The sequence below is a fragment of the Hippoglossus stenolepis genome, chromosome 12, assembly GCF_022539355.2.
Source record: "Hippoglossus stenolepis isolate QCI-W04-F060 chromosome 12, HSTE1.2, whole genome shotgun sequence".
NCBI lineage: Eukaryota > Metazoa > Chordata > Actinopteri > Pleuronectiformes > Pleuronectidae > Hippoglossus > Hippoglossus stenolepis.
In genome coordinates, this window is record NC_061494.1 from 19639691 (window position 1) to 19665857 (window position 26167).

The window sequence follows — 26167 nt, forward strand, 5'->3', positions numbered from 1 at the left end:
AGAAGATGAACAGTTCTCTAGATATACGAGCTACAGACAGACAGAGAACATTTTCCGGAATAAGTATTGTAAGATATGTAAATATATATGTAGTAAGTTTATCTTTGCTTCCCGTCTTAATGTTAAGTTAAGTTCATCACCTCATGGTTCCAGTTCCAGTTGTATCGATCTTTCCATCAAACTCTTGGAAAGGAATCGATTTTCTTCATAGGGCAGAATGGTCTATGACTCACAGCTTGATTTTTATTGTTTGGTGCGGGATATTAATTGTGTCTACATAAAACCGTTGTGACTAATTTGTTTCCTGACAGGTAACCTTGACTGGGTGGGGAATGAGTTCACCTTCAATGCAGGAGCCGGCCTGGTGATCAGCCAGCCAGAGGGCGTCGAGGACAGGAACTCCACAGTGGTGGAGCAGCTGCGGGCAGCGTTTGACAGGGACTGGTTTTCACATCACACCCGCTCCCTGCAGGCCAACAAGATCCCCGTTTGCATCAAGCACCAGATCAACAAGCTGGTGCCAGAGAAAGCCAGCCACATAGACAACGGGCCGATGCCAATCAGAACAGGCCAATATGAAACCGCACCTGCACCAATGAGAAACAGTCACAAAGACGATGGGCTGGTGAAAACGAGGCACCACGATGACAAAATTAATCACCAAGGCTTTGCAAATGGACTCGTGCCAATCATAGACAGTCATCGCGAGAGGGGACAAGTTAAAATCAGTAACCTTGACAACAGTCAGCTACAAAACAAAGGTGGCTACCAAGACAATCCAATGGATCCACCCAGTCAGTCAGCAGAGAGCAGCGGCAGCAGAGAGATGACCAACAGATCCCTGTGACCGCCAAGATGGATTCCTCTTCACTGAATGTCTAGAGGACGGCTCTTTTGCAGTGACAGTGGACTTACATCACTGGGTCTTTGTAGCATTTTATTATTGTCATTTTGTAGGACACTGAAAAAAGAAGATTGAAGTAACATCTGGTTTGCAGGACTTGATGTACGTGGAAGAACTCAGGAAGGAAAGGAGACGCCCCTCTGCAGTCTGGCACTTTTGAATCTTTAAGAATGAAACCAAAACTTTGGTGAAGAAGAAACGCTGATGATTACACTGTAATGACTGACAACCGTGCTACTTATTTAAACTTTTTTTTCTTGATGAGCAAAGGAGACATATGAAATCATTTTGATTGCCTACTTATTGTATGTGACTTACGCTGTTCATGGCAGTCACCATTGATCACCCTTTAAAAGGGGGAAAGGTAACTGCATTTCTGTGCAGAGGTGGGAGACATTTGAGGACATGTAGCTACACGAGCTGACGGTAGCATTCAAGATACAACTTCGCGGGAGATTTATCACACAGCTTTTCATGCTGTGGATCTCAGATACATAGATACATAGATACATCATTTTGAGATTGTCAAGCAGAATATTAGGATCTTCATCTAAGACCAAATCAACCAGAAACCATGAATTTAATAGACCACGGTTACATGTGGTTAAATGGAAACAGACAACCTCAAGAACCACCGCTAGTCAGTTTATTAATTTGTGTCACTGGCCACAAAAAGACAAACTGAATTCTCTGTTAAACATGATGAACTATTTGGAATTCAAACGTATTAAGAAGTTATATTTATTTACATGATTTTTAAGCATCTCCACAGATGAGCCAATATCAGTTTTTTACACTTACTACTGAAATGAACATTGCCATTAGTGTTGCAACTTGTTTTTATTGCTAAGCTCTAAAAGGATTGATCAATTCATGTGTAGAATTTAGAGGCACACAAAGCAAAGGAAGATGCAGATTATGACCAAATGATTTCTTCTTGCCTCACTATCCCCTGGCGAGCTTGTTGAAAAACCAATGGTTGCCTTCAGGAATAGGAACAAAAGAGGCCCCCTCTAGAGACAATGCATGTATTGTCCATTCTTAGCTACTGTACAAACATGACGCTGTACAATGGACGACTCAATATAAAGGTTTAATTCTAGGCTGATTGAAACAAGAATCTTTGTTGCAGGCAGTTACACACATTAAAAAACTTAAGTCCCCTCCCTAAATTACAACGTGACACCAAAACTAACTGGATCAGCAGACACACTGGACCTTTAGTACCACAAACACTAAACACTGTACAGACCCAGTGGATCATATATCTCTCCCCTGCAGGGTGGTGGATATTAAAATCTTTTATTTTCTTGAGGTCATAATTGAATTAGATGATGCACCTACTCTGCTGTGTTAACAACACACGTCTTATGGCCATTGGAAGATTACAGCCTTCATTACTATATTTTTTCCCAGGAGGAAGAGGAGCTATTGATCTGAAAAAGGTCCTTAGAGAAAATCCCTACTTGTTCCATATACAAATCCAAGGAAAAGTCGAGAAGCTGAATGAATATCTATCGTTTCCTTTCCAATGAAATGTTGTGACTTATTGAACAAATACTAAAGGAGCAGTTTGCAGAAGGGGCCAGAGGGTCTCTGCTGTCAGCCAAATCAATACGATGAATTTTTAAAAGAGCTTGACAGTTTAACCTCAAGGACACAGTGGCCTGTAATGTCATCCCAGTGGCTGAATATATATTACCTTTAACATGTGGAGTCAGAGCTAAATATACAGTATCGTTAGTAAAGAGCAGGTCATTTAATCCTGACTCAAAGCTTGTGGCAACTTTCATTTGCATTTTTTGAATGGCTGCATGTCAGTTTAAGACCCTTACTCAGTATTTTCTATGAGTGCAACTTTAGCAAATATACTTTGTGGGTTCATAAAGGTTGAAGCATTGTTTAATTTCCGAAGCCATTAATCAAGGAAACAGGGAAACATTAACAGAGAGGGCTGCGTAGTGAGTTTAATCACCACCGGGCATGGGTGTTATCACTAATTAACTGGGTGATATATAATTTCATTCTGCTGGCAAACTGAAGATAGGACAGCCAGAATGTAAAGCAGGCTTCGCTGTAATCTGACAGTCATTGTTGTTGAATAATACTGAGCTGAAACAATGAATTTGTTAATTAACATACAAATAATGTGTAACTACTCTGATGATTTTACTCTAAAATGCCAAAAGATATCACAGGTTACAGCATTTCTAATATTATTATTGTTTTCTGATATTTTACAGACCGATTAATCATTGATTAATCAAGAAATTGATGTACACCTTAATTATAATGGATACAATGATCTGTTGCAGACCTTACATTATACAACACCTGATTTTTAGTTGAATCAATCTTGTGTTTCCAAAGAATTGATGTACCCTATGTACAAGCCAGTACAGTACACACCCGTCAAATGTAAGCCTCTATACAGACTCAGTCAAGAAATATTATCTTCCCTATACTTACTGTATATGTACAGACAAGCAGCTGAATCACAGTCACGGTAAAAAAAACACAACTAGAATCTGGTCATGATGGATAACTTCTGCCATCTAGAGGACATCAAGAGAAATAAACTTTTCTCACATAATATGACATGTTTTTCAAAATAAGCCTTGATGTTTGTGTCAGTTTATATAAAAGGCAGCGACGTGGGAATTTTGTCTGAACCAAAACTATGTTGAGAATTTCTATTTTGTTGATATCAAGAGATAAGATGTGAAGATAATATACAAAACACTAAAGTATAATCATATAACCTAGTAACAACTATTAAATGTTCAATTATAACATGCAAAAACTATTTATTTCACTTTATTTGCTGCTGTAGTAATTTCCTGAGACACAACCATTAATCCATCCATATACTGATCCATAAGTCTGACACTAATGCTGATGAAAAGCAAATACAACCACAAGTCATTCGTAAAAGTCCCTTCACGCAGAATGAGTCAAACCTGAAGATCTTTATCTCAATAACAACATCCACATACTTTCTTGTAAAGCACTACGTCTCCACGCTATACTGCTTGTGAACTGACAGCTTGTCTATAGTTTGATTCTCTACTTAATGCTGCTATTATATATTATAATCATGTGGGGGCATGAATGCTGCTAATACGCCTGTACCCAGGTCTTGTTTACTTCTTTAAAAACTATGTTGATCTTTATAAACAGTGACTATTTTATAGTTTGCATGGACCAGCACTGAACCTTTAATGACATGTTTTCAATGTAGAGTGACTGTAGCTCTGGAAACAGAGAACACAGACGCCGACTTGAAATCAGCAATGGTTTACAATCTGATACAAGAAAACAAAGAGGGATGTTTCTGTGTGACCTGTTGTGCACTGACGTCTGTATTTCCCTCCAGTGAGACTGCAGATATGTAAAAGTAGATGGGATGGAGACAGCTGCAAATTTAAACTGGACGATGCTCACTGTTAAAGCTTTTTAATGTCGCCTACCTTTATTCTGTTGAATCTTCTTCGGCATGACTGTTGCTTGCATGCCCTGCCTTTATGAACAGTGCACAGTAGTTATGAGCCTTTCTAGAGATGATGCTATTATGGAATCTTATATACCTTTAAAAATACAGACGGAATGTATATTTATTGAATATCCTTGTTAATGCACACTACTGAATTATCTGATCCCTACATTTTTACTCTTAATAAAAAATAAGGAATCTTGGCTTTTAGTTTTTCAGTGTGTGTGTGTGTGTGTGTGTGTGTGTGTGTGTGTGTGTGTGTGTGTGTGTGTGTGTGTGTGTGCTGACTAACACTGATTAACACAAAAGGATGTTGATTAAAGTGAAGTGGCTTACCTCAGAAGTTAATCCTGAGTGCAGTACTACATTGTGGCTGTCAGTCTGGGGGCTAATAGGCTGAGTGGTCAGGCCTCGGGGGCAGGTATCCAGGTTATTGCAGGAACATGTTGGCTGATTTTAGACACAAAAAATAAATAAAAAACAGCAAAATTCATACCTGAAGGTGTTCACAGTCAATCTATCAATACATCTTTAGGGTTATTTGATACTGTTATGTATGTTTCTATTGACAACTTTACAGTATTTACAATTACAAACTGTCTGTGCATCTCCAAACTTATTGAAGAGATAAAGAGAAGGAGGGAAGAAGTAAAGAGAAATAGTTGATAAGTAAATAAAGAAAACCTAGTAAAGTTTAAGAAAACACAGTTACTTTTAAGTGAATTCTTATATTTCAGGTTCCAGGGTTGGAACAGTTACTAACAAAAGAAAATCTGTAAATTGCTAATAAAGTTCAGCAGCAATAAGGACGCAGAGTTTACATTTGACTTCACAATAAAATAACTTGCACCTGTCTCAAGTTCTTTTTAAACTTCGACAGAAAAGCCCAAAACGAAATCAAAACATCTTTATATCATTCACCAAACATAAACAAGTCTTAAAGAGGATGACACGGATACTTTCCACCAGCCACTCACCTGTGAGACACAGAGAAACTCAGCATCCAGCCAGGTGAGGGCGGAAGTGTCCCCCAGGGACCACCCGCCGGGCGCAACTGCTCCCGAGACCAAAAAAGGTTCCACCTGAGTGCTGCTTCCATGAAACAGAGTTTGTTTATAAGACATGCAAAATACAATAAGGTCCCCTCAGTCATCAGGAGTCAGGTCATGGTTATTAAGTTGATTAAGCTCATAAGTGGCTGCACATTTTGGGGTGTTTAACATGGGGCCACATTGATGTAGTTGTTTTACAAATAGGTTTGTTTTGTAAATGAATTAATTTTATAATGTTTGGACCCAATTGTTTTATTCATTTATAACTAACTGATTAACTAACTAGTTATATTTTTGGTTTGGAGGCCATGCAACATAAAGTGACTGGTGCATGTTTGCATTGAAGAGGAGTTCAGGTAACAAACAGTTGTTATGTTATGTTGTGTTATGTTGTGTTATGTTATGTTATGTTATTTTATGTTCTATTCTATTCTATCTATTCTATTCTATTCTATTATTTTTATTCTATTCTATTCTATTCTATTCTATTCTATTCTATTATGTTATATTATATTAAATTATATATATAATATATTATAATATATTATATTATATTATATTATATTATATTATATTATCTGTTTCTTTTCTGGACTCAGGCAGCAGCGCACTGACGCAACCGTCGCCCTGGCAACCGATTAGGCGTCACCACTCTCGCCTGCAAACTGATGAGTTCGCAGATCTTCCGCTAGGAGAGGAGAGGGGAGGAGGCGAGGAGAGGAGGCGAGGAGACAAGGAGGCCATGGAGCCTGGTTCATGAAGCACAACAAACCCGATGTCTGTGCCCGTGTGTCCGGGCCCGTGTGTGTTCGTGCTGTAGCGCAGGAGCCGGACCCGAACCTGAACTCCCCCCCCCGCTGCTAACGTCGCTGCCCGGCGCTCCGCAGCGGCCACCATGGCGGAGGACGACAGCGACTGGGTCGTGGAGAGCATCGTGGGCTACCTGGGCAGCCCCGAGTGGGTCGTCCCCGTCACGGACTTCATGGAGAACAAATGCACGGGTAAACAAACTGGACCTCCACTACTCGCCATGTTGTCATCAGCCTCACGGTTAAAACCTACGGGACCGTTAGCGAGGTGGCTAAGCTAACGCTAACTTGTGACTGCGACACTATTTACATTTGTTTAATATCTAATAATTCACCATGTGGTAACTCGATAGTTTAAATATCAGTGTGAGTTTCAGGTCATTAGTCTCGTGTTCAGCCACGGAGCTCACAGGGTGCAGCACAGAGTCCTGTCACAGGACGAGAAGATTACAAGCTAGGTAGAAACATTAGCCACCAAACTGTAATAACTGTTTACAGGAAAGAGCTCGGTGGAAGTAACACAGATTTATTCTTTCACAAATTCATCGTTTTGCTCTGAATGCGACATGTTTGTGTTGTACGAATCTCTACTGTACTTCCTTTGTGAATGATGCATGATGTGTTGACTCCATCCTTTATTTATTTATTTATTTATTTATATAACATAACTGTTCTGTGTGTTGTCCTGATCTACTGTGTTTATTATGTGAGTTCAGATAAAAGACAGCAACTTGGTAATGTCGTCTGAACTGAAATGATGCTGAGAGTTAATATCTTGTTGATATTAAGAGATAAGACAATTATTGGTCCTCGGAAATACGACACATAAAAAAACTATAACACACGAACAAGTGGAGATAATGTTTAAAACAAGTATAAACAGATTATGTCATTTAAACTGTTTAATTACTGTGTCATTTGTCGAACAGTTTCAGTTTCTGAAATTGAAGGCAAGTATTTGTACAAGAAGTTGTGTAACGTGTGTGTTGTTTTCGTGACAAATAGAAAATCAAACAAATTGCCGTGTGGGAGGTGTTTTTCAAATGTCTCCCATGAGTTCAGTCTCAATGATGAACGTCTAACATTTGGATGCTCTTAATTTTTTCAGTTTTTGATGACGAAGATGAAAACAAGTTATCATACACAGAAATCCATCAGCAGTACAAGAAGCTGGTGAGTTCAAGTCGTTCGAATTTTAATTCGTGCATCACTCTCGAGCTGTTTTCAGTCACGCTGGGATAATATTAGCCGCTTTTTTATTTGCAGGTGGAGAAGCTGTTAGAGAATTACATGCAGGAGGTTGGCATCAACGAGCAGCAGTTCCTGGATGCGTGCTCCTCTCCTTTTGCCAAGTCCAAAACACTACAGGTATCCCCGCTTGCACTCTACTGTCAGCCTGCCACTTACACAATGAAGAGTCAAGGCTGGGTCATTCTTACACAGCCCCAGTGATGCAGATTTGTTCTGGTGCCAAACATTGCTTATCCATCCTGCCATTAGCTAGGTTGAGCCACTAAAATAAAGTGAGGAGTTTAAAATGATTCCATTAATAGCTTTCTTCATTTAAAGTGCAGAATAACCTAAATCAGATCCTTTTTTTGTCACCACCATTTGTCTTTAAAATTTTACAATCCTCAGATTTATTCCTCTGGACCGATCAAAAAGTGTGATGTGGCTTTACCAGACTAGGAGAAATGGAGATTTGGATTTCATTGCAATCAGGAAAATTGGATGTTATTAATTAAAACTGAGATAGGTTAAGTCTGTAAAGCAGGTAGAAACTTCTAGATTAACTGATGCACAAGTTTCATTTCTCAGTATACAGAGCTTTAGTTTTTTTTGTTTTTTTAAATTCCAAAATATGGCTGAGGGAATGAAGTGGAATACTTTGATTATTTGATGTGGCCCTCACCTCACTACTCAATCATACTTCAAGGAAATCTTGTCAGCTGAACATCAGATGTCTTAAGCTCAATCATTCATTGAAGCTTGATACATCAAGGAGAAAATACATTTTCAAAGATCCCATTTTTAAAAACATGTCACATGCATGATTCTATTGGTTACCTAACCCTAAACATGACCTCACATAACAAATGGGCCCTGAGAGCCCAAGACACCAGCTGATTATAATGATTATTGACGTCCTCCACCGGTCACCCTGTCCCTCTTGTCTTCTAAGGGTCCCCACTAGAACCTTGGATGCTATAGCCACTGCTGATGGGAATTGGACAGACGTGTCTTAACAGCTGTGCTAGAGATAAACTGAACTATTATATTTAGTATATAACATGTGCAACTGTTCATACAATTCCCAAATATAAGAAATTAAAGGAAAATAGACCTATAAAAGGAAAATATCACAAAGCGTCATAATGCCATTTATTGAACTTGTGGGCAAAGTGATGTTTCTTGCTCTCACGCAGTTTTCTTTGTTCAGTCGGTTTTCCAGCCAGTTGTGGCCACAGACGACTTCCAGATGTTCCGCTCACTGATGGTTCAGAAGAATATGGAACTACAACTTCAAGCCCTCAGGGTCATTAAAGAGAGAAATGGTACGCTGGGTCCTTAACGCACACACTTACACCCAAACACACGCACAAACAGGAAAACATGACTGATATAGCTGCAAGTAATATGTGTGTGTCTGTTTTGTGTGTAGGGGAGCTGCCAGAGTGTCTGACTGATGGTGTGGATGTGATGACGGAGCTGCAGCAGCAAGAGATGAAAATCCTGCAAGAGGTTCTCAAGTAAGTCACTTGTTCCCTCTCTCTGATCCGCTTTGTCTCGTTCCGTCGTTCTGTCTCTCTAGGACACACACATGCAGACACACACACACTTACTGTAAACACCTTATCGACTTCTCTGACCATGATTCAAAGGTTGAATCAAGGAAAAACCATCATCCCTGAAGTTGTGGACTTGTGCTGTTATCGGTAGCAATGATGAATTAGCTCATCATCAACAATCAAACATTATTCTGGTGTGGCCTAAACTTTACTCCCTTAATTCTAAGAAGCCATAAAACCAGTTGTTTCAGATCGCTGTCATTGATATTGTTTATGTAAAATGTCAGATCTGTAAATCCTAAACCTTAAATGAACTTCGTGAGATCTGAGTTTTCTCTCCATCATACTGCTCTGATACATTTTCCTTTGGCGCCCGTTGCCTGCATGTGCACAGCTTTCCTTGATGCTCCTGCCGCTGCTCCCTAATGGGATTGTGCTGGTGGAAGCCTCACCAAGTAGAACACATTGAGTCTAATGGGGACGCAGTTAAGCTCCTTAGGGTCCAGCTAATTTAGGTTGGAGAGACTGACACTAAACAAGCAACTGAGAAAATAGTAATTTTATCCCTTTGTCTTAACACTGAACCCTGGCTGTTTACTAGCACTGCATTATCCAGCATGTCCTCCCGTCCACACCCCCACGGGTTTGATCTGAAAATCTGCTCAGGGAGACAAATTTTCTTTTTGTGTTTGCTTGTTGTTTTCTGAGATACATTTTCTGACAAGCTGTGCTTTCGTGTAACTGACCTTCCTCAAGCAGCCGATTGCACTGTGACAGAATAGTTTACCTTAAGTCCCTGATTGCAACTTTCATCAAACCATGAGACTCTTACATGTTTTCTGTGATGGATCTGAATCATGGACAAGTCTGAAAGTTGATTTTCATTCTTTACTGACATGAAATCAAGTGGTTTGAAGAGTTGCTCTTCACTTTAATATAATTTTAGAGCACAGGTATAGAGCAGCTTCTGAAAAGGCTCAAATGCAACTATACTTGTCACATATTTGTCTTGCTGGATAATTGTGAGCACCTCTGAAAAGACAAATCATAAAGCCACCGACTCTGAGATTGTTCATCATGTTGGTGTAAATCTTAATCATCAGTTACATGAAACACTTCATCATATAACGACTTGCTTATCCTGTGCAGCCTTTCTTGGAAAAAGGAAACGATACACCATCCTCCTCTCGCTCTTTTCCCTGGTCTCTCCCTCTATCTGTACCTACTGGTAAATGCTTTGCGGAAATCACCTCTAAGGCAATTAAAGCTGTTAAATCAATCAATTAAAGGATTCGTGTGTGGTGCCGTGGGTAAGCAAGCCAGGGCAGAGTGTTGCCCATTGAGGAAATCCCTGACGTTCTTGTCTTATTCTAGTATCTAGTTCATTTGAGCCAATGGACAAAGGTTAACAGAACAATGGAACCTGCTTAACATTCGATTTACATGGCTATTATCACACCTAGTTTACTAAACATACCCTGAAACTGTTAAAAGGGCCCTTGAATGCTCTGTTGTGGAATTTTTCAGTTTCAGCCTTTGCCAAATTAATGAATTTTGCTTGAACTAATTTACACGTAGCACTGGTACAACTGTAAAGTTTAAAAAAAAACATTTTTTTCTCTCCTGCTACCCTGATCTCAGAAAATCAAAAGAGGAGTATGAAGAGCAAATGTCCAGGAGGCAGCTGTTCGAGGAGGAGGTTGGTTCCACCTCCAGCGACTGCTCTGATAGGCCAGTGGCAGAGAGCGGCAGATCCCAGAATACCACCTCTGCTCCCAGCCAGCCACGCACCAATGCCAAGGTAAGACATCATGAGCTGCGTGCGCCAAATCAGATCAAGATCCGTGGAGCAGCCAAACTGCGGCACCTCATGTGAACCCTGTGCTTCTGCACAGCACACAAAACCTTTGATTGTTTTTTGTGTGTCGTGCCTGATGCTACCAATGCAGAATGGTTATTGCCGACATTCCCTTTTCCCCGTTAAAGTCCCATCATCAATCATATAATGTGACACTTTCTCTAATGCGGTATTCATTTCATGCTAAGGCTAAAGCTGAGGGGAACGGTGACAGCAGAGGCAGCAGCAGCAGTAATGGTCACCTCACCCCACTAGTGAACGGAAACACTGCCACTGAATTTAATCGGGTAACTGAACCATCAGTGATCTGATCATAGGAGTTTTCTGCCCAATCCCGAGGATGCATTGATACCATTCCACAGCGTGCAAATGTAATACTGAGTATATTTGAATTGGGTAGAAAATGGAAGTTCTTTTTATACGATTTTTGTATCGGTATGAAATTCAAAATTCAAACCCAAGGTATCGGTGCACCCTGAGGACACGTGGAAGCTGTCTGATAGCCTCGTAGCAAGTTGGTCATGTAGTAGCTTTGTAGTTTTAAAGCCGGTCAATTAGGTCGCACGTAATGCATCAAAGGATTAAAAAATGTTTGCTGCACGGTGACTGGAACATAATGTATCTGACTTGCTATTAACGATCTGAAATAGCCTTTTAAGTATTGATACAGGTTGTTACTAATCAGAGATTTGAAGTCAAAGAACAAGTTCTGCTCAGCTGCCAGCAAAAGCAGACAGAGAATCAGGTCAATTTGAGGTCTACCATCTCAGGACTGTAGATTATGTTGTAGTTTCTGTTTTCCAGCATTAGTATTTTTGCAGTAATGGGCTGAATTTATTGTTATGTTTGTGTCATAGGTGCAACATGTAGTAAATCCTGTGGGTCCTTGTGTCCAGGTCAAAGTCAACCCTGTCAGAAAAGACGAGAGGAAGACAACTGACCCCGGAGGTGGAGATGAAAAAGGTTCAGCTAAGGGCAGGTCCTCGTCCAAACTCATACCAGGTAACTCCGAAAAACAGTTAACTCTTCATCGCCATCTCTGAGCTCGTCTTCTTTTGTTTTATTGAAAGTCCCCAACACACTTTGCTGGTTTACTACTTTTATTTTAATCTTGGTAAAACCTTAATTAAATTCAAATTATAGTTTTCAAAACCTCATTAACCTCTGAAGGAAAGTGTGGGTTACAGGCATTAATGTATTTTAACTGCGTTGTCATTTACTGACCAACCTGAGAGAGTCACAAGTTACCAAACTGATTTAAACACGTGTGTTCAGATTGTAGCAGTGCGGAGTCCAGAGTCCTTCCAGCGGTGAGAGCTCCAGTAAAGTCCGGCGAGCCGTCCGCCAGCAGCGGCCCTCGGACCACGGAGCAGAGCAGCAGGAGCCAGACTGCGGCCGAGACGTGTCTGGAGGAGGCCCACAGGGAGGCTGGCTTCTCTAAGCCATTTACTGTGAGTCTGTGAGCCTGCTGCACCATCTGTGAGGGGCAGCGTGGGACATGTCAGTCATTCTGTGAGGGTCACACAAAACAAAAAGATAACAAATATCTCTGCACAAAAAAGCAGAGCCACACAAGAAGAAGACACCAACCATGAATCGGTGTCTGTAAACAAAATCAGAGATATGGGTTAGAGACATGTCACATCCTGCCTCCGCCTGCTGCACCCCCCCCTCACCTGAATCCTGTGGAGAATTTCAAGCTGTTGTGAACGTGCCTGAGCAGAGAACTGTTATTACATTACATTACATTTAGCTGATGCTTTTATCCAAAGCGACTCACAATAAGTGCATTTAACCATGAGGGTACAAACCCAGAACAACAAGAATCAAGAAAGTACAATTTTCTTCAAGAAAGCCAAACTACAAAGTGCTAACTTCCTGCTGCATTGTACTTGTTTGAAACTGTAGAGAAAATCCAGAGACCAATAGTCCGGAGACAATACAGGAATCTTAATCTTAATCTTGATCCTCCGCAGGACATGTCGGAAATCTGCTTAAATGATTTTCCAGGTTAAAGCAACACTTTGCAACTCCTTTAACATAAAACAGCAGTTCCTCTTTAACGGAGTTTGATGGTTCACAGACTCGGTACACGGACAATGTTCCCTGTTTCCTCCTGTAGTGTTCCCAAAATCCTACATTTCCTCCTTCTTCACTACTGTTATTTTTCGTACATTTATTATCAAGTAAAACATCAACAAGGAGCTTGCAGAAAAAATAAATAACACATTTATATTGTTTTGAAATAGTTGGGAAGGAGTTGTCTGAGTAAAGTTCACCGTGCTTGCTTGTGGCTGCTCTGAGTTGCTGGTGAACTTGTTCTCTCTCTCCTGCAGGAGTTGTCAGTGTCACAGCAGGAGCAGCTCCAGCAGAGGGCAGCATATCTCTGTCAGCAGCGAGACAAGCTGCACGCGCTGAAGAAGGAGCAGCAGAAATCCAAGCAGACCACCACATCACAGGAGGCCCCCACACCAGCCCCCACACCAGCACCCACCACCACCCCGGTACATACAGCCCACTCCTCCACTACAATCCAATCCACCTAACTCCCTTTCATCCTCTGCTCAGTGGTTTTCTCTTTGACAGTGTGTTGAATTATCCTTAACAAGATGAAGCCAATGTATTTTGTATAATTTTGTTTTCCTGTAGACATTTATTGATAAAGGAAAACAAATACAAGTGGGTAATTTCCTCAACACGAGACCATGGGACATAAAAACTAACAAAATGATTTCAACTGACATTTTCCTCCTAATTTCCCTTATTCTTCCTTCTGACTCATTTATTTATTCACTTATTTACTTATTCCTGTTCTTCACTTCCCTCCGTCTGTGTCGGGCCTGTCAGGAGGCAGTGGGACAGTCCCAGAGGAACGGGGCCTGTACCCCTCCTCTTCCTGCGCCTTCTCCTGCACAGCACTCTGCTAACTCCTCCAGACAGAAGGTGATCCGCCAGCTGCCTCTGCCGGACGTGAACACGTGTAGTCGTTCATGGCTGAAGTGTTGTGTGTGTGTGTGGTTCCCTCTCCCCTTTGTTCCTCTTGTCCTCACAAAACCTGACCTAAAGTCTTCCATCGCCACTTCTCAAGCACGGAGAAGGAATTGTTTGCCGTCTGTGCTCTTTTGACTTGGCTTAAAAGTTCAAATTTAAGCCCCAAGAGGTTTTATTGACTGAAATTGCCTCCACTAAGAAAGACAGTGGGTTTGATGAGGGTCTTGAAATGAAAGCGAGCATTTTAGGTAGGTGTGGCATAGCTACATTTTCCACCCCGGCTCGTCTCATATACTTTTCCAGTTTGTACTCGTGTGCTGTGTTGTATCTTAGTCGTCTTCTCGCTGCTTTTTCTACCCTTCACCTTTTAGTTTCAAGCCGTGCTGGTGGTTATGTCGTCAGTAAAGGTGTCAACCTGACTGTGTGGTCTTTTCACACAGGAGATATCTGCTGAGGAGAGGAAGAAGCTCCAGAAGAGAAAACATCTGGCCGACAAGCTGAAAGAGGAAGTGATCAAGAAGTAACTTCCCCCTCCGACTTTACTCCGGGGATCAAACACCTTACAACCTTTACTTTACCTCCGTCCATCAGATAGTTTACTCCACACGACACATTTCAAGATACTACCCAAAGAAACACCAAAAGTATGAGATCTTCCCGAACCCGGAGCTTTTCTCCTGTTGGTCTACAGAGGAGAACTGGCACATTTTATTTTGTGAAAGTACCAGTGTGTGGCAGAATCCACTCATACCAGGGCCACACAAGTATTATATGATCTGTTAATTACTAATGTTTGAACAAGAGAATTCAGAGAACGTCAGGCAACATGCTGACGTTACCAGTGGAGAACTCCGATTACTTTTCCTTCACTAGATGTACGAGGCCTGTGTCCAGCACGTCGCTCCTCATTCAGCACAGAGGATGACATTAAATGTGGACTGCTCAAATTGAATTGCAAAACTGACCCACTGTATAATGTCCACAAAAATATAATTGCATGCATCTGTCCAGCGGCCCAGTGAATGTGGGAGAGCACTTTATTGCGATAGTCCAGCGTGGTGGTGACATTAGCCAGCACAGGTGTTCAGTCTTGTTTCCCCACTGTCGTTAGCGAGTACATCCCAAAGCTGAGAACAGTCTCAGCTCGGAGGGAGGGCGCCGTGGACGTTGTCACAAAGAGCACGCCGCCGTGTGTTCAAGGAGCCAAGAGAACCGCGTCACGCTTTCTACTAGGAACGCCGTAATCTGCAGTCTTCACTTTAAGCAATCATGATGCAGTTTCTATGTAACATTGCTATCAGGTCTGCTGTTTAATAAATCACATTTTATAGAAACAACCTGGACTCCAGATTTTTTGAATTCATAGAAACTGTGAAGCTACTCTGTTGTAATTGGGTTGTTTGTCTGTTAGCAGTTTTACTCGAGCAGTGGCTCAATCTCACCAAGTTGAAGAGGGAAAAAACAAAAAATGAAACTTTGTCCTTACCCATTAATGTCCTTTTCAAAATAAAAAACTGTCTTTTCCTACAACAAATGAATTTAGAAAGAGGAAATATCCTAAAAAGAAAAGTATTCAGGTACCAAGAGTCAAATTTGTGAGATTTGATCAGATACAAACATTTGGCCTCATTCAGAACATTTTCTAGCTCCAATGCCAAATCATTGTGTCTTTCAAAACAAAGCTCAATTCACAATTTCAGTGTCAGGGTCACATTTAATTTCAAAACTTATCAAATTCATACAAATGTTGGATAATGGTAGTAAATGCACTTAATACAAGTTCATCAAGGGAGCGCATGAACAGTCATATTGTTGAGCAACACGAACAGACAGGAGGAAAGAATTTCACTGCTCACCTAAACGCACACTGGCCATAATCCTTTTACTCCGGGTTGTAGATTTAAGTTAGTGATCCAGTCTGACTCCCCTCAGCGGCCTCGACACAAGAAATGTTTTGGACCTGACACTGAAATGCCTCATCGCCCTCCGGCATTCGTCAAACCCGTATCTGAGAAGGTGTCTGGAAAATGTTCCCCCTGCACGACTCCTGTTTGACTCTAATGCTGCATGGCATCCGACTCTGGATTGGAATCATCTTAATCTTAACTAATAAAAACAGCTCATCCGTTCATGGGGTTTGGCTTAAAATGGTAAAAATAAGAAGTCATATTGATGTGCAGTTGTTTTTGTGGACAGGCCAAAGGAAGACGTCAAACTGTGGAACTCAAATAAAAACTTGGATTTGGCCTGGCTCTGAAAATTGTCGTCCTTCAAACAGGGATAAAAATCGCTCATGACACCAGAATCATCTCGGGTGAAAGACGGGTAATGTGTGCGTCACAATGAGGCCGCTAAATTCTTCAATCCACATAAAATACAAAACGTCAGACATCCTCGAACTGTTGGCTGCAAAAATGACTTTACTGCAGTTTAATACGTTATTTTTTAAAACCAGCATTTTACATTGAATCAAATGTACTGGACTGAAAGGGTGAACAGCGACTCCACCTTCTTGTGCGACGACAACAAAAAAAGATACACAGGTCAGGTCGGAGTCTCTCTCCCCTTTCAAAATCAGGTCTAGGGCAAATGATTAAAAAGGAAAAAAAACATCTGTACAGTACTGTTTAACAAAGTCATGAAATACAGGATCTCTGGCTAACGCAGTCCTGCACGTGAGACGCTGTGTTGTGTTTGGTGTGTGTGTGCCGTGGCCAAACAGACACCATGGCTTCTGAAGGTCTGAGTCCTGCTTCTCTGGGTCCGTTTTCATCCTGGTACATTTTTTGTCGTTTGTTCCCTCCCCTGTCGCTCCGTGTTTTGTTTCTTCAGTGCTGCCTGGATCCTTCTTGTCCCCAACAAGAGTGAATAGTTCTGTGGCAGCGGCGGTGCACACACTGCTTCTGCCAGTCAAGCTTCCTATAACTATAACGGCTAGTCCTGCTAGCCTGACTGGCCTCCTGAACAGTTCGCACACTGGCTGCTTGTGTCCTGGCTTCCTCTGTCTCTAGAGCTCACCGGTTCGGGTTCGAGAAAGATGGAAGGGAGAGTTCAAATGAGGACGTGTGAGGAGGGTTCCTGTGGGGTTGCTGTAGTACCGCAGCTTCCTTGCCACTGTTGCTATAGCAACAGTGCAGAGCTGGGAACCGCCTTGGCACTGTGTTCCCCCCCCCAGCAGCCTCTCTGGTCACTGCGTAGGATGGTGGATGAGAAGGAGAAAGAAAGGAGTTCAGAGAGAGGTGTGGACTAGGAGAACAGGGGAGTGTGGTGAAACAGAGGAGAAGGCAGGAGGAAGAAACGAGGTTTCGGGATCTCCTAGTGGAGGCTGTCGGTAAAAAGGAAGAGATATAATTGACGGGCTGAAGGAACAGAGGGATCTGTCTTTGTTTCCAGTGAAGGAGAAACTCTCCATCTCCTCCCGCTGAGGAGGAAGGAGGAGCAGAAATAGGGAGGGACTGAGTGAGGTGAGAGCTCATCTTTTCCCGTCTCCTCAGTGAGACTGACGGGTGCCGCAGGCAAGCCCAGGACCAATGAGACGACCAAAGGAGGGAGGATGGGAGGGACTCTGTGTCCGCCCACCACGACCAAACAGGAGGACAATTAGCCTTAAGAGCTCAGACGGGGCCGCTTCCTCGGAGACTGCTCTTCCTCCTCATCTTCTTCCTCCTCGTCATCCTCATCATCTGGGTAGTCCACCAAACCAACCAGAGCGGTCTAAGAGAAACAACAAAAAGGACGACAAGATGAAAAAAGGCAGAACCACCGCTATCCACTGTAATCACTCATATTTCTACCACTGTTATCAGGTCAAAGTTGTTTGTAGTTTTCTTAAAGAGCATTAACATCTGTGTGGTTGACCATCAAATCACTTCTAACAAAATATTAGAATTTTAAAGGCGACTGAAGAAACATTAAAATGACCTTAACATAATTAGGACTGACCAAACATACTTAAGATATATATATATATATATTTAACACATTTAAGATTCTTTTAGGCCCAAAATTACAATTATTGGATTTTAGACCTGTGACTTTAAGACCTAGCTGACTGTGTGGAATAAACTTTGGTTTCTGACATACTATACGCCCCCCCAAAACAATTAAGTCAGTCTTCCCATACCTCAAATTTAGGATTTCACAGTAGCAACAATGTTGGATTGTTGCTACTGTGGAAAGTGCGGGCGGGGAGTTGAGTAAGTTACTGACTTTTGAAAGAGACATGATGCTTTTTCTCTTTTCCTCTCCTCCAGTGTCTGATATAGTTTTTTTTGTGTGTGTAAAGGTCGGCAGTAAAAGAAGCGCCTCTTCCCCGGAGTGAACACTGCTCCAATTACCTTAACTACTGGAGTGGCAGGAAGAGCAACTGTTTTCACAGACGAAGTTGAACTGTTGTTGGGAGTGACGGTTGGTGATGAAGGCGGAATCACAGCAGCTTTCCCGTTGTTGTTGTTGTTGGCACCATTAGCTCCGTTGGCAGCTCCTGCAGGAACAGTGTGAACATCAGACTTTCAGAAGGGTAACGATGTGAGGAAAGTTTCCAGGATGATAAATACAGGGATACCGGTGAAACGTACCTTTTTTGGCTTCCATGTACTTGCCGTAGCTGTCCGAGAAGTCATCCTCCATCCTCTTCTCCACGGCATCTCCATCGTCATCATCGTCGTCGTCATTGAACCACAACTCTTCATCCTCGTCCAACGACCGCGCATCTCTGCGATATCTGTACAAGAAAAATTTGTTTAATGAAGTCCAGTAATTTACAGAAAGGCGTGTGGGAATATTAGATAACTGCACTAATCTGACTGGAAACCTGGACCTCCTCCTCTTGTTCAGACAGATCTGACCTGAGACATGTCGGGCCAATCACAAGCATTTGTCTAAAATACGTCACTTAAGCATTTTCACAAACAACATTCGACAAAAGGTTGTAGGTCGTCCAATTGTGAGTCGAGAACTTTTGGTCAGTGACTGTTGATCAGGCCCTTTGAAAATTAACAGAGTTTTTGGTGATGCCAGCGGCGGTTTGACCGTTGTGTCCGATCCATCTACTGACCTGTTGAGCCTCTGACTCAGCCGGTCTTTTTCCTGCTCGTATCGACCTTTCAAGCCCTTGAAAGTCTGGACGTACTCGATGGATTCAAGTGCTTTGTAGAAATTATCCACAATGTGAGCTATGAGAGATTTGATGTCCTCCTGGAAAGAGAAGAGATGGTGGAGATCACAAACAACCCGGCGTCAGTGCCATGTTCAAACACAATGCGAGTCAACACAGTGTTCATTGAGGTGTGTTTGCGCACCACTTTGATGAACTCAAAGAGCTCTATGATGGCTGAGTTGAGGAGGTTGTATCGGGTGCCGTTGTCCAGCAGGGCATTAATGACAGGCTCAAACAGGTTCCCTTTGATGATGTAGCGGTTGTAGTACTCATCCTTCAGACCGATGATCCTGCGCATGAAACGCAGGGCACCTTGAACCAAAACACAAGAAACCTTTGTCAAACGAAGCCACGTTTGTATTAAACTCAGAAGAAAAATAGGACAATGTCGATGCTGTGAGGTTGGATACATAAAGCAGATCCACAGCTCAAAATAATAGCTGTTTACAACTGAGAACGTTTAAAGAAAAAATCCCAAGACAAAGAAGCAGAAAGGTGTGTGTGTGCACTTGTGTGATCAGATGTCGTGTATGCGGGGACTCACAAAGAGCAAGGAAGGTGTGCTTTGAGTTCATAAGCACCAGCACTCTCCTGAGTAGGTCTTTGTTCATGATGTAGGTCTTGATGTGATAGGTGTGATGCTCCACACAGAAGGTGAGAAGCTCCAGGATCAGTGCCAGCAGCTGAGCTGTCTGGAAGTTGTCTACACAAAAACAACAAATCTACTTTAGGACATTACAGATACACAACGTCACAACCTGCCTGATTTAGGGGATTTGCTATCATGAAAACTATATTTACAGAATAAACCATGCAGAAAAGATTTGTATTTATGTTCCACAGTTATCACAAAATGGTGCTTATTTTCTATATTCAAGTTCTATATTATTTTGTATTTATAATAAAGTTAATAATTAAACCGTATTACATTTCTTTGACTTAAGGGTTCAATAGGAATCTCTTAGGAATCATTCCCTGGTTTTGTAATATACAAATCATCATTAGCCTCAAAAATCTGCTCTAAATGAAACAATTCCAAATTCCCCATAACACCATTGAGTCATGCCAGAGAGACGTGTTTCTGTTATTCAATTCATTCAGTAATAGAAAATACAATCACATCTTATTATCCAGCTTTAATAAACACACCTCTCATAATACTTAGAAACCCTGAAACTGTTCATTTGACAAACATCATTTAAGTCCGTTTTTGATGAGTGCCGGTGATAAAAATATGAGACACAACTGAAATAAAATCTGATGCTACTCTCTGATACAAGTATTAGTTCCAGCCAACTCTGACACGCACAATATAAAATACTTTGCAGTGGTTCCTGGTTGAGTTTGAGATAATTAACACTCACCTGGACAGACGGGGTTGATCTTCGTAGATCCCTCCTGCAGATCTGAAAAACACAGAGAACAGTCATCAAATTCTCTATCATCTTATTCTGAAACATTCCACTTTATTTGAACTCGCTGCTCAAATCACCTTTTGAGTTTTTATCATGTGCAGTGTTGGCCAGCAGAGGAGCAGTCAGGACATGCATGCAGTACTTGTAGAAGAAACTCAGGAATTCAGTCTTCTCTGTTTTCTAAAAGGAGAAGGGACAAGAAACTTGTTGATGTTGTGTTGTTGGGCAGAGCAAATGAGATTTACAGTTTACACAGCTGTCAACAATGTGTTTTGGAGGCACCAAGTTTTAAACAGGAGAATACATTTGAGAAGTTACCCTACAAAGATGTGTGTAGGTGTTCAACAAATGATCCTGTTCATCAATACATAATTGTACAACTAGTCTACATTTAAAGTTGCGTGCACATGTTTTACATTTGTGGACGCAAGCATGTTCTCTGGGTCGATGAGCGTCCTGAGCAGACCCATCAGCTGGACAGCGCCTCCTAGCTCGGGGTCGGAGTCACAAATCATCTGCTTGATGACAACGTTTATCAGCAGAACGTCCTAGAATTAAAAACACACACACAGAAAAAGACACAGTTAACATAATGTAGTTGTTACAATGGGGCATTCAGATTACAAGACAAATTCAACTAAAACATTTAATGACACTAAAGCAACTTTAAGCTCGCTGGAAGGACACTAATTTCACGGAATGGTGATTCCATGTCAAACCAACATAAGCCTGTAAATAATGTTATTATACCAAACAGCTAGTGGCCAATCGGCTGCCTTGTATCCTCTTTGGTTTGAGTTATGTAATCCAGGTCTGACCAAACTCCTCCATTGAATCGAAAAAGTACGGGAACGTGTGTAGATGGTGAAGTAAAGATGCTTACGTCATCTGTCTGCTGTGGCTCCTGCATGACAAACTCTCTGACCATGGAGGGGCTGAATTCCACCAGGTACGAGAAGATGTCTGTGGCTGCTGCTCTCACCTGCAGGTCATCCATTCCCTGAGCAGAAGAATCAAAGTTGAAAAAACGTTTCTACAGTTTTTTTACCCACCTGTGTATTCATAGAAAAGTATACAACATACCATGACTATTTCTAGAGCAGGTAAGATGCCAAGATTTGCCAGAGTTTTGAAGAAGGCGTCTCTGTTTTGTGGCTGCAACGTTTGTGAAAACGCACAGAATTCCTTGACAAAATTTACCTGAAGACAAAAAAAAGAGCAGATAGTAATTTAGCATTTAATACATCAATGCAGATGATAATTAGAAAAACACACAAGTATTGGAAATTTCAATTTCTCAAACACTAAAATTCAATTTCTCATTGAAGTTGAATAAACAACTGCACAGACCAATCAATTGAATTCTCTCTTTTCACTCTTGGCGAGTCTACAGTGTTGAATGAATGACACTCTGCCAAGTTGTTGTACAACAAGCAGGAAGAGAAAGGTCATTTGCATCAAAAAGCAGTCCAGAAAACTGAGTGAATAATTAACCAATAAAAAGAAATAGCATTACAGCCGAATGAATCTATGTAACAACAAAACAGTACACATTTCAACATCACAACAATATTTATGCATTTATTAATATTGTATTTATTAGTTTGTGATTTCAAACTAGTTCTTGTATTTGCACCTTAGAGGTAGCACATCTAATTTCTGCTTTCCCTTGACTATAAAGGCTTTCAATTATATTCTAATAAAAGCTAACTTTACAATAGAATATTTAAATACAACCAAACATTTCACAAAATGTAATCAACATCTGACCAAGAGATTTTTTACTTACAAGCTCTCTTCTTTTACTGTCGTCCGTGGCTTCGTCCGTGAGCTGTGCGAAGACCTCTGTTAGGAACTTCTCGTCCTCCTGAGATACAGGAAAAACAGGGTTTGAACATAAAAACATCAAAAGAAGACATATTTAATATAAAAAAGGAAAATACAGTTAAGGACGGCAAATAAAAGCCTGAAACATTAAAGGCAACATGAATCAAAAATTGTACATTCCAACAACACAGAAAAAAAACATGATTCTTAGAGACACATCACTTGTTAACCTTGAAACAATAATTGGATGTCCAACACTTTGCACCTACACAGATGGACTGGTCTGTCTGGGATGTGGAATTATTGGATGGTAAGGCATAGTTAGCATCATGATAATGATTGTATGGTGATATTTTTTCTCAATCAACACATGCTTGAGATCTGAACACACTGACAAATACTTAAGTAATAAGATAGACGTGAAGTTTGGTATTTTCTCATTTTAATGGTCAAATCATCACAATACAAAACTCAAGATGATGACACATCTCTCACCAAGAAGCCTTATACCCTGCGTATGGAAACACAAATTATGATTAAAAATTCAAATATTCATTTCATAGTGTTATTGTCCGGAACTACAGGGAGGGTAGGTAGTCAAACAGATTTCAGTCATAGGCAGCACAGTGGAAATGAGATACAAGCTGAAATACACTAGATTCATCAAAGTATTGTTAATGCAGAAGTGTTCAACTTGCAATGGACCGTTAGATGAGGGCTTGTTGATGGATGGATCCTTACCTGCAACATACTGACAATCTCCACCTTGTTGAAGAAGATGAAGGAGTTGAGTGTGGACATGAAGTTCTCCTCAAAGACGGATGGCGTGGGCAGGATGATGTCCTGGATGTACTGCACCCGGTAGGTCTGGTGGATCTTCTGCCGCAGCTCTGAGTCCGTGATAGGGATCACCTCCTTAAACTTTGCCGTCTTGGTCAAAAACTCCCGGTGCCGTTTAGGCTGAACCAGCGCTGGGTCATACTCAAGGCAGCCAACCACGTCCATGATGCAGTCGTCAGAGAACATCACCTCAAAGAGGGCCGCTTTGTTGAGGAACAAGACACCTCGGACAATCTCATAAAGGTGATGAAGGCCCTCTCTGTTGTCCAGGTCTTCACATACTCTGAAGAGTCCCAGGAGTTTCTTGATGTAGCCCTCGCTCATCAGGGCCAAGGCGAGTTTCTCCCTCCGGATGGGGGAAGACAGGACAGATGTAACCAGGTCAGCTATCTCCTCCAGTCGACTTAGTTCGCATGGAGGGAGCTCCACCAGGTGGCTCGTCTCTGGGATCTCCTCAAAGCGTTCCTCCTCTGACTCATCAATGGGATCCTGGGTGATGTCCAGGGCAGGGTCCTTGCCTTGAACCTGAGCATTAGAAAATTGTTTAAAAACGTATTAAACAATTAAACAAGGAGCATAAATTTACAACCTCCTATTAAAACAGAGTTGTTTTTACCTGACAAATCTTCTCCCAGATCTCATCACATCCAGCCTTCTCTTGGAAACTTAGGGCAAGGTCATAGTTATCTGCTTCGGACCAGACAATTAGCGTGTCCTGGAAAGAGGAGGAAACATCAGACTGTACACAATATGCTTATCAGCATATTCACAGGATACACTGCCGTATCCTCACATGCACTCTCACACGGAGGTTACACACTCAAAACCAACAGAGTTACACAAGCTCTTACTGTTCACACCTGAAGTCCTTAAAAAGGCCAGATTATACCACTTTTTATAACAAGATGTAAACATTTGCCTCAGATATGTTATGTTCAACTATGTGGCTTGTTTCTTCAACAGCTTTCTGTAAACACCAATTATGCGAGCGGCCCTATTCCTTTCTACCAAGTTGGCTTTCAGATAGTGAATTTCCATTGTCTGCACTTTATCATTGCATCAGTAACCGTTCAGCAACAAGTCGACACGTTGAATCGATTCACACAAAACGACATGAATTGAACATGACAGAGACTTTTGATCTAACAGATGTGTTATGTTCAAGCCTTCTTTAGGCCCATTAAGACTCAGGCGGTCTGTGTTACCTGTTGTTTCTGATAGGCTGTATTCGGGCTTATCTTCGACTCCAACAGTAGTGATCCTGAAAACACAAAGATTAGGGTACAAGCACTTAACACTTTGTGCAACTTAAAACAGCTCCTGGAGGTAAAGGTCAATTAATGGTAACAGAGCAAATCTCGGCAAGTAGAGAGAAAAGAACAGTGAGGCAGAAATATTAAATTAACTTTTTTTAAAAAACGAGCAGTGTAATACTCCCATCAGCTGTTGACAGAATTATACATGTGCTGGGATCTCAGTGTGAACACAGGACGGTTTACTATCCAGAGCAATAACAAGTTGGTGCGTTACAAACCAGACTTTGAGGCCCCACATGCTACTGGGATCCTGTAGCCTGCTCCGCTATCGAGCTCGCTAGCACCAGCTACACAGCAAATGAAAGGCTGTTAGCTCCAGGAGAGGCTAACGCCGATCGCTGCAATAATCTAACAGTGTTCGCTTTAAACACTACAGCACACGTTCAAAAAAATAAATAACCCCCAAGAAGTTGATCAAAGTGTGCACAGGGGGCATTCTGGCCGAGCTAGCATGCTAACGTTAGCCGACGTAACGTCAACGCGGCTATGCTAACCGGGAACTTACCGTCTGATTCGGCCCGAACTAACAACGAAATGCCCTTTAGTCGCTCAACGAAGGTGGACGAGACGTGCCCGGTGCCCCGGTCGTCCCACTGCCGGTCTTCGTTTAGCGTGTACACCTTCACCCGCCGCCGAGTGTCCGACATGGTTAGCCGAGTCGGAGCTAGCAGGCTAGCTGGGGCTGCTAACAAGCTCTCACCTCACCCCCGTCTGTTAGTGTTTTCCTACCCGCGACCTGTGAACGGTGTTTCCCGCATGTTACGGTTCACAGCAGCGGGGAAATTAACCTGTGGCGGTTTCACAAACGCATAACTCGCCGGGCGTGAGGCGGCTCGAGCGGAGGCTTCTTCTCAAAGTGTGAAATCGCGCAGAGCACAACAACTCCTGCGGCCTCCTCGCTAACGTCCACACTCCGCCATCTTGTAATCCGATCTTGTGTTCTTTTTCTTCCTCGACGTCAATCAGGCGCTGCGGGGTCTCCGCCCCCCCCGAGCGGAACCGGCCAATGGGAAAGCCGCGGCGTCGCGGGCTCAACGCGCCACCCACCGGCGAGCAGCGGTAACGGCGGCGGTTCCCCTGCAGACGTGAGAGGAAGCAGATGCTGTTTCTTTAAGCTGTTTGTTTTTATTACAGCAGATTTGAACGTGTCGGTGCTGCACTGCTGAACTGCTCACTCACAGATACAGATAATGCACTTGTGTTTGCAAAGATGCGTTCATGCACACAGGTAGATTCAAGGTGCTGCACAGGGACGTCAAAAAACCACACACAGGGTAAATTAAAAGATAAGATAAAAACTTTATTGATCCACACACTGGGGAAAGTCATCACTTAAAGGGATAGTTCACAGGAAAATGAAAATTAACTCATTATCTACTCACAACTAAGCCGATGGAGGGGGTGGGTGAAGTGTTTGAGTCCACAAAACACTTTCAGGGGTAAACAGCGTTGCAGCCAAATCCAATACAGTTGAAGTCTATGGTAAACCACTTCTTCAAATGTAAAAAACAACAGAAAAAACACATAACATGCCTCCATAGTGCTACTGTGGCTTCATCCAAGTGTCTGTAAACCCCGACATTCAAATTTGACTCAAAATGGTGTCATTTACACCGTGTTTTTACTCTAAATGTCCTCTGTAATCATCGTCAGCGAGTTCTCACAATAGCTGCAGTTTGCAAGTTCTCACTGATGGCATCACAATGCTCTTGGAC

The 26167-nt window shown here is 42.0% G+C and overlaps 3 protein-coding genes across 8 annotated transcripts in view; 2 read left to right on the forward strand and 1 right to left on the reverse strand.

Moving 5' to 3' along the window:
- The window catches only part of LOC118119351 (inactive phospholipase D5), a 44833-nt gene extending 40233 nt beyond the window's left edge, over positions 1–4600 (forward strand). For both annotated transcript variants that reach the window (XM_035173240.2, XM_047342444.1), the window contains exon 10: positions 312–4600. In XM_035173240.2, the coding sequence (XP_035029131.1) occupies positions 312–847 (536 nt within the window). In that variant the 3' untranslated portion in view covers positions 848–4600. The remainder of the gene's footprint in view (positions 1–311) is intronic.
- Positions 4601–6097: 1497 nt separating this feature from the next.
- On the forward strand, positions 6098–15233 carry cfap36 (cilia and flagella associated protein 36). Of its 5 annotated transcripts, XM_035172174.2 has the most exons (12): positions 6098–6450; positions 7367–7431; positions 7525–7626; positions 8699–8813; positions 8921–9008; positions 10689–10848; positions 11094–11192; positions 11802–11907; positions 12181–12356; positions 13242–13409; positions 13753–13848; positions 14337–15233. In XM_035172174.2, exons 1-12 carry the CDS (start codon positions 6345–6347, stop codon positions 14418–14420), a joined length of 1365 nt encoding a protein of 454 aa, XP_035028065.1. In that variant the 5' UTR covers positions 6098–6344; the 3' UTR covers positions 14421–15233. The 5 variants fall into 5 exon arrangements, with proteins under 5 accessions (XP_035028065.1, XP_035028068.1, XP_035028067.1 ...); XM_035172177.2 differs by lacking the exon at positions 13753–13848; XM_035172176.2 differs by lacking the exon at positions 11094–11192 and having other exon boundaries at positions 11763–11907.
- Positions 15234–15590: 357 nt separating this feature from the next.
- On the reverse strand, positions 15591–25395 carry ppp4r3b (protein phosphatase 4, regulatory subunit 3B). Its single transcript, XM_035172173.2, has 16 exons — positions 24958–25395; positions 24342–24397; positions 23753–23851; positions 23038–23661; positions 22259–22336; positions 21553–21669; positions 21353–21469; positions 20886–21017; positions 20547–20649; positions 20419–20460; positions 19599–19757; positions 19197–19366; positions 18953–19092; positions 18474–18619; positions 18234–18379; positions 15591–17610 (listed from the first exon to the last, which is right to left on the reverse strand). The coding sequence occupies exons 1-16, from the start codon at positions 25097–25099 to the stop codon at positions 17503–17505; spliced, it is 2379 nt and encodes a 792-aa protein (XP_035028064.1). The 5' UTR covers positions 25100–25395; the 3' UTR covers positions 15591–17502.
- Positions 25396–26167: the final 772 nt, after the last annotated feature.

Coding starts and splice junctions, on each gene's coding strand:
- cfap36 (XM_035172174.2), top strand. CDS start 6,345: ATGGCGGAGGACGACAGCGACTGGGTCGTGGAGAGCATCGTGGGCTAC. Junction 7,627..8,698: donor CCAAGTCCAAAACACTACAG/GTATCCCCGCTT, acceptor TTCTTTGTTCAG/TCGGTTTTCCAGCCAGTTGT. Junction 13,849..14,336: donor CTAACTCCTCCAGACAGAAG/GTGATCCGCCAG, acceptor CTTTTCACACAG/GAGATATCTGCTGAGGAGAG.
- ppp4r3b (XM_035172173.2), bottom strand. CDS start 25,099: ATGTCGGACACTCGGCGGCGGGTGAAGGTGTACACGCTAAACGAAGAC. Junction 22,337..23,037: donor AGATTGTCAGTATGTTGCAG/GTAAGGATCCAT, acceptor CCTGTATCTCAG/GAGGACGAGAAGTTCCTAAC. Junction 18,620..18,952: donor CTGAGTCAGAGGCTCAACAG/GTCAGTAGATGG, acceptor TTTCTTGTACAG/ATATCGCAGAGATGCGCGGT.